At 37.3% G+C, this 15322-nt stretch overlaps 2 protein-coding genes across 5 annotated transcripts; one reads left to right on the top strand and one right to left on the bottom strand.

The window, feature by feature from the left end:
* The first annotated feature begins 1191 nt into the window (after positions 1-1191).
* LOC133797681 (inactive protein RESTRICTED TEV MOVEMENT 2) lies at positions 1192-3124 on the top strand. The gene is made up of 2 exons (XM_062235670.1): positions 1192-1462; positions 1833-3124. Exons 1-2 carry the CDS (start codon positions 1318-1320, stop codon positions 2960-2962), a joined length of 1275 nt encoding a protein of 424 aa, XP_062091654.1. The 5' UTR covers positions 1192-1317; the 3' UTR covers positions 2963-3124.
* Positions 1616-8603, bottom strand: LOC133797680 (protein RBL). 4 transcript variants are annotated; one of them, XM_062235667.1, is made up of 6 exons: positions 8303-8603; positions 8073-8171; positions 6365-7452; positions 6024-6285; positions 5561-5659; positions 1616-2270 (listed from the first exon to the last, which is right to left on the bottom strand). In XM_062235667.1, exons 1-6 carry the CDS (start codon positions 8322-8324, stop codon positions 2257-2259), a joined length of 1584 nt encoding a protein of 527 aa, XP_062091651.1. In that variant the 5' UTR covers positions 8325-8603; the 3' UTR covers positions 1616-2256. The 4 variants fall into 4 exon arrangements, with proteins under 4 accessions (XP_062091651.1, XP_062091652.1, XP_062091653.1 ...); XM_062235668.1 differs by having other exon boundaries at positions 5586-5659; XM_062235669.1 differs by having other exon boundaries at positions 1616-2069; positions 5586-5659; positions 8303-8602.
* Positions 8604-15322: the final 6719 nt, after the last annotated feature.

Genomic DNA, 15322 nt, shown 5'->3' with positions numbered 1-15322 from the left:
AAATGGCTTTTTTTTTTTTAAACAAAGACCATTCTATTAAAATGATAGAAAAAGTCGTTTCAATACAAATAAAATTAGGACACTTTAAACTACAACTAAATAAAAGAAAATGATAAAAATTGATTAGGACTTTGCTATTTTCAAAAACTTAAAATTGATTATATAATTTTGGCATGCCGGAAGAGGATTTTGTCAACAAAAAAAAACATTTTTTTTCATTTCCAAGTAAAATAATTCAAGTCATTTTAATGTAACTTTTAATGTTTTTTGTATTTTTCACTTTAATTGTAAACGGAATGCAATAATTTGGATCAATTTTGTAGGCTTTTCTTTTTGTTGCAATTTTGTTGGGTGAGTTTATTATTTTGGACAGCTAATTGCTAAGGGATACTAGTGGTGACTAATAATGTGGCATATTATTGGTAAAATTTAATATCATCTCACATAATTTAATTTAATTTAATTATTATTATAAAGCATAACTAACTAATTAAAAAGTGAGACTTTTGATAGTGTAGATATAATTATTAAATGATAAGTGACACCTGTTATGAATGTGAGCATGGTATCAAATAGCAACAATCTTTTGACAAAGAACAAGGCATGTCACAATTATTACTTTGAAAATGAGGTATTCCCATATTATTGAAGAATAGAAAAGAAACTTTATGACACATTAATGCACGCTTTAATAAGTTAAAAGATGACTCTTACCATTCGTAGTAACCTATCTATTATTTTACACACCACAAAGCACTCAAATTGGACCCACCAAAAAAGTATATTAATTCACTATCGTTAAACAACTTAATTATATAAACGTTTCAAAGCCCCTTTTATCAGATTCTTTTCCAAACTTTTGTTAATTTCTGGCCAAAATAGATGGACTCAGAAAGTTGAAAACCCAATTTGAAAGCAATTTAGTATTGTTTTTCTATTTTTCAAAATCCTATTCACTCCACAACAATCCTTCCAGGTAGGCTTATGACTATATGTACAAGTATGAATTTTACAACTCACATAACAAAGTTTAAAGGCAAAACAAAGAACCTTTTTATTTTTGGTTTTAGTTTTGGCAAAACAAAAAACTGTTCTCGCTTTGATTGTGGAAAAAGTTATACCTATACACGACCAGATGACAAACAAAACAACAAACCAAAGCTACCCAAATGGAATATGTCTCATCCATAAGCAAAAGATATCATGGCCATTCTCAAATGTCATATATACACCACGTTTTATAATTGAACATAACCAATTTTACAACAAAGACAACAAAACTTTTCAAAATATTAAAAATACCACCAAAACAAGCGTATGGTTATGGCTTGGAAAAGCAAAACTAGTGGAGCTACCTCCGATCAGCCGAGAACAACTAACCGTCCCATATACGAAGATTTCCAGCCAAGGATTGAAAATTCCGAACAAGAGGCAGCTCACATTGCAATTTTCCATGTTCCAGGTCTGTGTTCTAATCAACTATACTATTAATTCACTTCGGTCTTCTTCTTTTTTTCATAATATAAATGTTTTCATTTTGTCATTTTAGCACAATTAGAATAAACATATCTAGGAAACTAGGATATCAAACCATATCCTATTTGATGACCAAATATCATGAAGTCGACTTGTGCATTAATAATAAGTTAACTGTTACATCATTAAAATTAACAATAGCACCATGTTTCTATAAATTCATTTCTGATGTTATACTCATTTAACATAATAAATGTCAGACAATATATGAGTTCCACAAAATAAAATCCAGATAATTAGCACTTTCCTTAATTGACTTACAATATTATTTGGAATTGCCTCAAACTTTTCTTCAGGTTTTGTGAAGGAGCAACTGAAGATCACGTACGAGGATGGTAAAATTAGAGTCCAAGGACAGCGACCTCTTTCGAACAACAAACGGAGTCGTTTCAACCAACTTCTTCCACTCCCAGAAAACTGCAAGGAGAGCAAAATCCATGCCAAATTTCACAATGGAGTTCTTACCATTACCATGCCAAAGGAGGTTCTCCAAAAAACATCGAACATGTCTCCTAGTGAAAAGAAGCCTCCTCCTGCAGAGAAAAAAACTCAAGCAAACATTAATGACACGACTCCTTCCAAAACAACTGATACTAAAGAAACTCCTTCTACTTCTGCCCCTACTCGAAAAGCTGCAGTTGCAGCTGAGGTAAGAGCACAAATGGATCAGAAGAAGAATCTTCCAACAGCTACCAATGACATTAATGCTGAGAAAATATCTCAGAAAACTTCTGCTGCAGAGAAGAAAGCAGAAAAGGGTCAGGAAGGAGTTCCTCAAACAGTTGCTACAACTGCAGATAAAGATGACAAACAGAGAATTGAGAAGAAGATGGGTGGGGTTTTGAGCCCTCAGAAAGAAACTGTTGAGACAAAGAAGCAAAAGGATATTCAGGAGGAAATCATTCCTGAACAAAGAGTGATTGATAGTGAAATAAGGGAGGTAGCTTTGGTTGACTCTCAGAAACGTACGAGAGAAGAAAGTTCTCTCAAGGGAAGAGAGGAAAACCAGAAGAAGGCAAATGAGAATCTTGGGAAAACGGTAAAATCTGCGAAAGTTGCAGACAGGGGTTTGGAGAAGGAAACCGAGAGTACCAAGGAAGCTAAAGAATTATCAGGACCCTTAGCTGGAGTAGTGAATGTGTCAAAGATTTTAGATGACGGAAAGGAAGCTTTCCAGAAATTAGTTTCAGACACTGCAAATAAAGAAAAGTCCAAGGAGGAAGATGGGAGATCTACAAATGAAAATAAGATGGGAGTGAAGTATATGGCAGAAACTGCAAAACAGACTGTGACAAATGTAGTAAAGAGGCTAAATGATGACGATGGGCAACTATTGATAAATATTGGTGCGGCAGTTCTGGTAATTGTAGCACTTGGGGCTTATGTTACCTACAGCTACGGGTCCTCTACAAAACACAAAAACTAGTCTTCTTAAATTGTCAAATTGATTGTCTCCATTATAAGTTAGCCTAGCTTTCAAAATCAACTACCAAGAAATGTGTTCCTAATGTTGTAACATTTATGTACATATGTTTGTCCTTAATAAGGACATGAAATAATATACAAGTGATTTGCTTTGGTTTTAAAATTCTTGCACCTATTCACTTATGCCAAGATTTTTGAAAGAACACTTCCTCTAAGTTGTTATTTTTCAATTTAACAATATTCCAACTCTGGAGAGATCACAGGGAATGCATTAGGGCTACAACACGAGGGTTGGAATCACTAATCTTGCAAATAGGTTTCCCCGCCTTTTCAGGTTGACCAACACTCAACACTAGCATTGCTACCTAAGTAGTCAGCCGAGCTGCTTTAGGGATACAGCATTCCTCTTGGAACCTTTATTTCTTTAGAAATCTCAGTGACAGAAACTGAATAGGTGTCAGAGTTAATCAAGGTTATCTAGTCGTCATCCTTCAGTCAAGATTCTGATGATTACAGGAGATGGCAAGTAGAAGATTCTGGTGTTTTTTTCTAGCAGATCTGACTTTCAGCTCCTTACCTCAACAGGCGCCCAAATCTCTCAGTTTCCTTTTATTCGGAAAGTGGTAGTCCTATTGAAGGTGAAGGTTTTTAGCTGGCTTTTTTCTATGGGAAAGTTAAATACTAATTATAATATCCAAAAAAGAATTGCTTAGCGTTAATTCCAGATTGGTGTGTTTTCAGCAGAAAAGGCAATCAGGACAATCTTTTCTTACACTACTCTTTTTCAAATTTGATTTGGTCCTTGTTGTTGGAGGCTTTAGGTGTTTTTTGGGTTTGGACCCTTCATTGTGAAAATATTTTGGTGCAGTGCAGAGGGTCAGGGATAAAGTCCAGCAGACATAAAAAACTTTCAACATTGGGAGTGATCAAATTTTGGGTGGCTGTTTGGATCTTTAGAAGGATTCATTGTGTTTTCGTTTCTGTTTTACTTATAGATTAGAACTTCTGGGTGTATAGATGATCATTTATGATTTTCCCTGTTGTAGATGATATCTTATCATCTATTGTCAACCTATTGGTTTTCCTTTATCTATTATATTCTGAGTTTCTTATAATAATAAAAAAAAAAAAATAGGACTACAACACTTCTAGGAGCTGATATGAAAATGACTAATTTGTTCCTAAATGATGATTTTGCACACTGAGAATATAATAGTGATCAAAACCAAATTTGGTCTGAATGAGAATCAATAGGATTCCAAGAAAGGTGAGAATTTAACGCTTGGGTGCCCTTGGAAGGCCACTGCTTTGTATGAAGAGTATTTACAAGCTGGTTTCTTCCAAGGTTGAGGATGGAGGTAAGGAAAGATGTAGGGCTGTCAAAAGTAGCGTATATATCTGTTTTACGACCCTATCCTATCAATACCTTACCCTATCAACTTATTAGTTCTAGTAGGTAGAGCACGAATATTACTATAATGTGTATGGGATAATCGCGGGTAAACCTATCCTACTAATATTTAAAAAGTTGAAAATAATTAATTAATACAACCATAACAGAGTAAAAATACTTTCAAGCATATCAATATGTAATAGTGTATATATAATCACTAACTATAATAAATTAATTACTAATAGCTAATTAATATTTGTTAAATGCACATTTAAAAATCATATATAATGTATTTATTTTATAACTTTAGATTATGTGATAACTATTTACAATATAAATTATAATTGTCGGATAATTCTGTGGAAGGGTATGAATTTTATACCTATCACTAGAGTACAATTCTAACCATTCATCAAGATTGTACACTACTATCCTAGCCATTCATCACTTTTGATCAATGGTCAAGAACATACCTTGTCGGTAATCATACCCTACTGTAGATTTTTAATAATTTTATGTGATATAAATTTTCATTAAAAAATAGTAATATTAGTATATATAGTTATATGTTTTAACTTTAATTATAAAGTTTATTTTATATATTTTTCATTCATATATTTTAATAATATTCATATAATATATACTAATATAATAATTAATTTTTGAAAAAAAATTAAGTTTTTTATAATGTATTTTGAAATAAATTTAAAATACTTTTTGAAACTTTAAATGTATTATGTTTAAATATAAATGTATTTTAAAATAATTACAAATATATATAATTATAATTGAGTAGGGTAGGATACACATGTACCCGAACCCTACCCAATACTCGACTCGTGTACAAATTCTTGTACCTGTATCCTACCTGATACTTGAATTCAACTAGTCACAGTAAGAATTACAGAGAAGACATTTCAAACAAATTTTGATCTAAATCTACAATTTTGTCAATTTGAATTCTGATCATGCATGAATCCCATGAGTACAATATTTTCCAAGCTGACCGTGAAAAATTAAATAAAATGCAAGAGACTAGTCTGTTAAATTACCCAGAAAGGGATGGAAATTTTTGGACTACAAAAGAAAATCGTGTAAGAATTAAAATCTAATGATACTAATCGGAAACATCATCTCCATCAAATCCATATCCATTACTAGTATCCTCATCAACAACAGATTTATTTTTAAGTTTTGATGATCTACCGGAAGATTTCAAAGGTTTCCTAACCTTCTCTGCCTGCAACTCCAATCCTTTCTCTGAAGGTTTCCTTTTTCTTTTTAAGCGTGTTTCCCCAGCATCCTCTGCAAAACAATTATTTATTTTCATTAAAAAAAAAAACTATCTCATTTATACAATGAAGCCAAAACAGCATATCTAGGACAGAATTAGAGGGGCATCACAACAAAAGCCATGTCTATGTCCATGGGCCAGGGCTATTAATGCCAGCCTTCATTATTTTCTCTTTCCATGTAATTTGAGTTTATTTAGCTTACGGTATCTTAATTTACTATACAGTGATTTTAGTTCGAGTATGGGAACTCAGACAATACAATACAAACCAATAAGCAAGGATGGACAAACTTTTGTAAGTGGACAAGCAAGTATACTAAAATCTAAACTCTAAACTAAAATATATGCATTAAAATATTTATACGTATATTGTACCTTCAAGTGGACTTGATGCGTGATTCATTGCTCCTCCATTTGGTTCACCATCTTCTGAAAGAGGGGAACCAGAATTATTACTGTCCACTAACTTGGACGAGCTCTCTAAGCACTTCTCTGGCTGCTCAGGAACATCAGGAGAAGGAATTGCAGGCAAAAAGCATAATTCCTCTTGTGACATATCTGAATCACTGAAAGCTGAATCCTTCTCAACAGTGACAATATCAACGTCATCGTCTTCATTGGCATCAGATTCTTTCACCTGTAAACAATACATATGACTTAACAGGCCTAAAACATTAACTATAATAGAACAGTAAAAGGTTTAATTTATCCCTCACCTTTTCAGTTTCAGGAATCAGATCGAATTCGTCTTCTCGTTCAACATATTCCTCATTTTCCTCAAGCTCTTTGAAATCGGGAGCGAATGCACTCCAGTTCTCAGTATAGTCTTTAGCCCATATATAAACCAAGCCCGTCAAGGAAACGGAGACAATAATAGGGTGGACAGGATGCCATGTTAAGTCAATCAAGGCCTCCTTTGGCCCTTCAAGGATTTTAACAAGATGCCCAGCTCTATCCCATATGTAAATCTTGTGCTCTCCTTTGCTTGCAGAGCCACCAATCACCCACTCACCATCACCACTGAAACAAGGTGCTTTCCAGTGCATCTTTGTGATGGAATCTTGAAACTCTCGGAAAAGTGTTAAGCACTTTGAACCAACCCCCTTCAACTTCTCAACCCGATCTTCCTCCTCTATGGTCTCATTTAGGTCATCAAGGGCTTTAAGTCCATTTTTTAAAGGTAGAAGGTTTTCATATATTCTAATTGTTCTATCATTTGAATTTGTAAGCAGATACTGTCCATTTCTGCTGAAAATTATGTTCTTAATTACAGCACCCCCAGAAGTGGGAACCATAGCACGCACTTGGGCACTTTTGTAATCTACCACGAGTATCTCCCCTTTGGAGTTCCCCACATAAACCACATCCCCATACTTGTTAAAACAAGCAGCAGTGGGAGTAAATGGCGGTGTTCCATCAGAGTATTTATTCTTTGGTGGAGGAGCAGTTCCATTGCCATTTTCAGAAACAGAAACTGGAAGCACTGTTGTGTTTCCTGTATTCAAATCAACAATCATTGGAGCAGATGAAAGGGGACATGCCAAGCAAAGGGATGGAGTAGAAGAACCAGGGTGTAGGCGAGCTTGTAGAGGGGTCTGCTGCAAAGTTGTACGAGTTATCTTCTCGCCACTGACAACATCCCATAGTGTCAAAGACTTATCAGCAGCAGATACAAGAATGCGATGACCATACTTTGACCAACATACACTAGTAATGGCAGCACTACAATCTTTATCCTTTAGCTCCTTGGCAATGCCTCTCGTCTCAAAATCCCATATGATGCAACTCCCATCAGAGCATCCAGCTTTTCAAGAAAACAAATTTCAAATCAATACATGAGAAAGATAACATTAAGAGTCACCAGCAAATAAAAAAATCCAAATATAACAGAAGGAGAGAAGGCACAAATCCATTCAACTAAATAGAATTTAAAATAATCATGAAAAATTCCTGGTTTCCTGCCCTAGGCCCCCAACTTAACAAATCAACAAGGCAAGTTTGTACACAGAATGCTACAAACTAGAATCCATATTTGATACACAGGTAAAAACATGAATCAAAAGTAGTTTCATTTTTCTTAAAACAACTAATCCCAACCATATGCCTGAAACTGATAGGTGGAGACAAGCAATGCTTCATTTCACTAACTTGTGAAGTATTTTCAAAGATAAAATAGAATGAAAAGTTTTTTTTTTTTGGCAAATAATGAAAAACTTAGACAGACGAAATTTTACATGATGACAAATAAGCAACAGTAAGCTCAGCCACAATAACTAATTTCAAGACTACCCAGATAGCCACATTATCAAATACATGAAAATTTGCACGAGCGCGCGAACACACATATATTGTAAACTCTTTAAAGTTTAAACAGAGAAATACAGAAAAAACAGAAAGGAAAAGAGGAGAAAGTGCGAAAATTACCAGCAAGAAGAGTGCCGCGACGATTAAAAGAAATGCACTTCATGACCCCATGTTCCAAATACTCTTCTATAACTTCAGGGAAATCCCCTTGCAAAGGATCTTTACCAAAAAAAAAAGCAGAAGAAAGAGAAAAGCACGAAAAATTTCAGGCAATAATAAAACTTTACTGTAAAATAACGAACCCATCATCAAAATTTCGCCAAATAAATTAGGAAAGAAAAACAGCTAACCGATTATTGGGGCGTTCATCATGTATCCGTACGGGGTTCGAGAGTCAAAGCTAAGGCTTTTAGGATGTGAATGGAGGCAGAGTGAAATTGGAATTGAGAATGAAGCTACGCGAAACCAAGTTTGAAGAAGAAGAAGAAGAATAAGGAATCGAAAACACTTGTTCAAGTTCTGTTTGAGAGACCTCGCTCCCTTCACTCACACTCACTCAACTCAATCACTCTCTTTCCCTCTTCTTTTCACGGTCTAGCTCTCTAGCCCCCTAATTTGAAGCTCATGAATAAATAAACAACATTTTTCGAAAAAATAAACTACAAGTCCAGCCTGATTTATTTAATTATTTATACGAGGAATATAGTCGAGAAAATGATTGAAAAGATATTTTAAATATTTTTGAAAATTTTAAAGAATAATCAATTTTTAAAATACACACTAGTAAAACTCTTTTTAAAGATGAGCTTACAAAAAAAAAAACACAAATATTAGGTGACTTAGTATAATACTGAAATGTAAAATATATAGAAAAAAAAAAAATTGACAGAGAAAGAGATAAATGAAAAAAGAGTCTTATATGTTATTTTACCAAGGGAAGGACCTTTATTTATACATACAGATACATAAACCCTGAGAAAATCAAATGATTAATCTAAATGCAATCAATAATTAATATTGATATAATGTTTTGGGTAATCTAGTGATTCTTCATTATTATGGACATCCATATATATAATATTTATAACACTTCCCTTTGGATGTCTATGAAAACTGCCTGTAACGTCCTGGATAACCAAGATCGTTACAATGTGTGTTTGAGATAGTGCAAGACTTGCAAATCAAGTCATTTGATTAAAAAAAATGTGAACCTAACGATACAAAAAGGTTAGGTTTAAAATATTTTGGTTATAAACGAATAATTTTCATTAAAATACATGTTTGGTACGTGGGATCCCAAATCAAGGTTTAAATATCGTAACTACAGAATTTCCAATGTTTATAAGTAACCAAGCCACTCTAATGGCAAAATACACGTTTTAGGTTCTCGTTCCTATACAATCCCTCGACCGTGGCGGCCGAGCAGCTGACAATGTACACCCTGCCCCCAGAGCTCTCCAACCCATGGTCAACTCGTCTTACCCTTGCCTTTACCTACACCACGTAGCACCCGTGAGCCAAGGTCCAGCAAGAAAACATAACATGTAAAACACAATCAATATTAATAATCAACTATCTCACAGGATACAATCAGGTACTCAACAGTTGTAACGCCCTGGTTACCCCAGAACAGTTACGATGAACGGTGAACCGGAAATTTGACTCGCTACCCAAGCCCTTTGGTTAAAAACGTGATCTAGGTACCATTAATAGGTTAAGGTGAAAAACCAATAAAAATGAAAGGGTACATTTCATTAAGTAAATAAACTGCTCATGAGCCTTTTAAAATGTTTACAAGTAGTTCATAATACAAGGGAGTCGCTACAGTTCCAAATTTACAATCCCCGCCGGCCTAAGAGGCAAAAATAGGGTAAACCCCTAGTCCCTCTGAGAACTCCTTGACCGTGGCAGTCAAGCAGCCCTGTATGTACATTACATCGCCCAAGCTCTCCACTCAAGGCTGGCCAAGCTTTTCCTTTCCTTTACCTGCACCACATAGCACCCATGAGCCAAGGCCCAGCAAGAAAACATAGCAAGACATGATATAATATCAACAACGTTCATAATAACCATTCAGGACTATCAGTCCAACAAGTAGGTGACAATAGCCAAAAGTCACAATAATGAGCATCGCTCCCTCTAGCCATGTGACGATAGGGTCACCAGGGCTTAACTGATAGGTGATTTCTTCCATAAGCTTGATCAGGACAGGTGCATGGTGATTGGTCACCAACATAACCTTCCTCACGACTCTAGAGTCGAAACTATGGACAATGTGACAGTCAGAATACCGTGATCCGTAAGGGGAAAGACCGGGTAAGCTGTGCAATCCCACACTGCCTGGGGAAGGTCAAGTGTGATGATTCTAAGACTGTGTAGGTATGGGACTACACAGTTGAAGAGGGCTTAAATGGATTGATGGGTACTACCTATATCAGGAAGGTGCATCTTCTTTTCGGTAGCCCATCACTTGAGAACTCCATGGTTAAGCGTGCTTGGCCTGGAGTAATCTAGGGATGGGTGACCTCCTGGGAAGTTTTCCCAGGAAGTGTGCGAGTGAGGACAAAGCACGCTGGAAAGACTTGTCTTGGTTTGTAGGGCCAGTCGTCATTCCAGAAAGCAGCCATAGTGACGTGGGGCGTCACAGACAACGTCCCTTAGCCTTGTGACAACAGTCACTGGGGTCATATACCTTGGCTATAATCATCTGGTCGTAGACCAGGCAAGCGCTTGTAAGTTTCTCGACCCTAGGGTCGGTCTGGCATTAATGCTATAGAGCCATTCAATGCATGATTCTCGACTTTAGAGTCGGTCCCTGACTAGTCAATGTCTCAAGCAGGTAATCAGCATTCAATAGCATTTAATATGCAATCCATGTCCACATATATCAACCAGCATGCCTCAAACATCAAACCATACATGCCATATATCTATACAGGGTGCAACTGTATTCATACACTGTCTTCTTACCTCTGGTTCAAGTGAGAATATTATGTGAACGACCCCTGAGAACGATCAACCTTTAAAATCCTTGACGGTCACCTGGTCATAACCAAATTATAGAATTTATCAATAAAAATGACAACCGAGGGTTCCCAAACCAAAACCCAGCCCCCGAGACTTTAAATACTACCCAACCGGGTACTAGGTCCAACCCCGAGGCCTATGGTTTGAATCCCCAGGCTAAAAACCATATTTTGGCAAAATTGGCCTTAAGGACCGCGGCCCCCCCTCTGCTGCACCGCGGCGCGCCTCCAGACAGAGAGGCTCCCTGCCTGCCAAACGCCAAGGGCCGCAGCGCTCCCCTGCTGCGCCGCGGCGCTCAGCCCAGAATGGCTAAGTCGGCCACACGAACCAGTTTTTCTCCCTGTGCAATTCCCTCTCAAACCAGACCTTTAAACCCTCATAGAACCTCTTCCTAACACATAATTGAACCCCCAAACAACACCCTTAGCTTACTCACATCAAACCCCAATCAAACTAACACTAAAACCCCCTTTGATTCACACTTTCCACATCAAAACCCATGACTGAAAAGCTAAAACGAAAACAGAGCATAACTTAAGTTCAGTGATCAAAACTTACCTCAAAACCTGTTTTGAACTCCCACACAAGCAGAACCAAGTCTACCAACTCAGCCTTGAAGTTCCTTAGCTTGATATCCCACCTATAACTCAAAACTCTCAAAGAAGGCAATGGAGAAGATGAAGCTAAGAGAAGGTACGGGAATGAAGAAGCAAACCCCTGTTTTACTCTGTTTATTCCACAGCTTCTAAGCCACTTAAGTCACATATATCCTCCCAAAAAGACCAAAATACCCTTGTGTCATCCTAAGCCTTTTAAACCTACTCAAGGGCAAAATTGGTACTTCCCGCTTAATCCGTTAATTATAATTAACGCTTCCCAATTCCCGCTAATCTCAATATCCTCAAGCACCAATATTTCATAACCCGTTACCCTAAAATCCCCGGTAACGCTATAGCCATTAATAACACCCCGATACTCACCCCGAGACTCACCCCGAGCCCCGATCTCAAACCTGTTATGACCAAACCGTTAAATCACGTTTAAAGATCGTCTCATGTCGGAATACTCAAACCAATCCACATTATAATGTGGTCTCACAATACGTCATTATCATACAAACCAATATTCAATTATACCCTCAACGGGCCAAATTACCAGAATACCCCTGTAAACAAATGTGGACTCCCATACATGCATTTAACATCATATTATAATATAATTCTCATAAACATGCATAAACACATTTAATGGCATAATTAAACAGTTATGGCCCTCCCGGCCTACTAATCCAGCCATTAACCATAATAAGGAATCCGGGGCATTACAATAGTACACAACATTCACCTATTCAACGATAACAATCAACAAACAAACAATTTGTCATTCAAATAACCATCATATCATATTCATCAGAATAATAACAATCAAATCACATGATAATTAGGGCCGACAACATAGGTCGCACCCTCTGTTTATCCCACTGACTCCGGCCCGCTTAAACCAAGCTCAGTGCATAATAAGCTGTCATCAGCTACCAGTGGCCGAGTCGCGCCCTATGCGCATGTGTAAACTCCGGCGCTCTTAGGCCACTCGTTTACTATTTACATGGCATGATACCATCCATTTACAATTCACATGGCATAATACCATTCTTTCAAAGCATACACAATTTACATGGCATAATACCATTCTTTCAAAGCATACAAGATAGGGAACCCTTAGTCCCGTTATAAATCCACAACTGGGTGCAGTTTTCTTACCTCTAGTTCCAAGTGCTTTAATTAGGAAAGACGACCCCCGAGCACGATCCTGCCCCGAGCCCAAGCATACACCTAGTCACAACCATGATAAAGGATTCCATAAATATTCGAGTAACGGTTTCAGGATATAGTTCTAGCTTTCGGTACATCGAATTCCACCAAACACGGTGGTGGAATCGATCCCGAGCACCCTAGGTTAGGTTCCCGCGCTTAAAACCTCCACTTAGCCAAAAATTATCCTTTTGAGACGCGGCCCTGCCCTGTGGCGCCGCGGCGCTCCCCTTCGGCAGAGCCTCCCTAGCTCCTTTGCTTCGTAGGGCTGCGACCCAACCCTTCGTGCCCAGAAAAATCACCATTTTTAACATCCTAACCTTGTTCAAAATCACCCAAAACCAACCTAATTCCAAAACCCATTAACCACAAAACTTCTAACATGATTCTAGTAACATAATCCAGCAAAAACCTAGCTTAGAAACTCATTAAAATCCCATTTTAATTTTTGAAACTCAACAGCTCAAGAACACGAGAAAACCAGTCATAAATGTTCAAAAATCAAACACTAAAACAAGAATTGGCGTTTACCTTCTCTGTTGAATCAATTCTCTAAAGGATTCCCGAGCTAACTTCCAAGTTTCAGCTTCAATTCAACCCTTCAATATCAAAATCCACAAACACCTCAAAACCCAGCCAAAACACAGAATTCTAACCACCATACATAAAACTTACAGCTTACCTTAGTTTCTAGTTAGTTCCCCCAGCTTCCACTGAGTTAAACCTCCAATTCCTCAGCTTAAACTCTGAATTCCCAGCCACAAATCCTTTGGTTTCACTGAGTTCCTTGAGAGAAAAGGAGAGAAGGAGAGAAGAGTCGGTTTAGCTTTTGTTCCACTGCATTCTAAAGTTTACTTAGTCTATCATTAGGTACTTAAGTCAATCCCAAGGCTCGAGGTTACACTCATATTACACTCATAGGGTTCTTCCCCATCAGCACAAAATCAACACTCACAATTCCATTATGCAATGGAATATATACATGTTCATCACCACTCACTGATGCCATACTGTTGTGTAAAATCGATACGCAAGTGCACGTAATCGTAACAAGTAATAAAGAGTAAGTGAGATCGTTCCCACGAGGACTGTATATTAAGTACCCAAACTTAATTCCTATTTCTATTTGGCTTACGATAATTGAGTCTCAAGAATTAACTAAAATTGTAAAATCAAAAATCTAAAATTAACTTCAAGAACTAAAAATAAACAACGTTAAGAAAATTCAATGGATTAAAAACCAGGGCAATCAATTTCATCAACCATCCTCTTTAATTCTCATTAACACAAATCTTACTATTCAATTTTTCTCTTGTGACAGCAGGTCAACAATAATAACTTATATTTGTACTAGGATATATAAGTCTCAATCATATGCAAATTTTCTACATCTCTGTGATAAATAAACATAAGATAGGTGTTGACTGCGTTTTTAGCCAACGACGTGAGACCGTCAATAACGACAAACCTTCAAGAGAAATAAAAACGACACAAACTGTAACGCCCTGGCTACCCCAGAACAGTTACGGTGAACGGTGGACCGGAAATTTGACTCATTGCCTGAGTCCTTTGGTCAAAAACGTGCTCTAAGTGTAATTAACAGGTTAAGGTACAAAACCAATAAAAAGGAAATGGAGATTTTATTACAAACTGCTCTGCAGAGCTAAACAAAACATTTACAAGTTGTTCTCAGTACAAAATGGTCACTAGTGTTCGAAATTTACAATCCCGCCGACCTAAGCGGCAAAAATAGGGTAAACTCCCTAGTTCCTCTGAGAACACCTTGACCGTGGTGGTCAAGCGGCCGCATATGTACACACCACCACATCAGCTCTCCACTCAAGGCTAGGTGAGCTTTTCTTTCCCTTTACCTGCACCACATAGCACCCATGAGCCAAAGCCCAGCAAGAAAGCATAACACTTCTCATAAACATTATCAAATGATTATCATTATAATCATACTGAACATAAAGCTTTCAACAAGCAAATGAACATCACATGATTTTAGCGGGGAGTGGCTGTTAAGTAAGTCACTAGCCTCTAAGCTCTCTTTTCTAGCAGGAGAGTGGCTGCTAGGTAAGTCACCAGCCTCCAGGCTCTGTTTGTTCATCGACCCTCAGGGTCGGTCAGGCATTAATGCTCCTTGAGTCATTTAATGCTAATAGTCGATTAGATCTAATCTCCGTTGGCTTGCGTGAACCACGCTAAGTCCATCCTTGACTAATAAGTCAGCGCTAAGTGAACAGTGTCCAGTATCACCGCCGAACTTGACTAATAAGTCACAGCTTCACAGCTGACACTAACACCTTTGCCAATTCTGACTGACAAGTCAGTGCAATGTGACCAGTGCCCAGTACCACTGCCGAACCTGACGAATCAGTCACAGCTTCACAGTTGATACTAGCACCTTTGCCAAACCTGACTAATTAGTCAGTGCTATGCACAAGCGAACAACATATGCTAAGCATTCCATGTTCAATCCATGTCCATATTACACAATCAACATGCCTTACAAATATCCATGCATGTCAC

Source organism: Humulus lupulus, chromosome 8 (assembly GCF_963169125.1).
Source record: "Humulus lupulus chromosome 8, drHumLupu1.1, whole genome shotgun sequence".
NCBI lineage: Eukaryota > Viridiplantae > Streptophyta > Magnoliopsida > Rosales > Cannabaceae > Humulus > Humulus lupulus.
The sequence above is the reverse complement of the archived record's forward strand: the minus strand, read 5'-3'. Positions and strand labels throughout refer to the sequence as shown.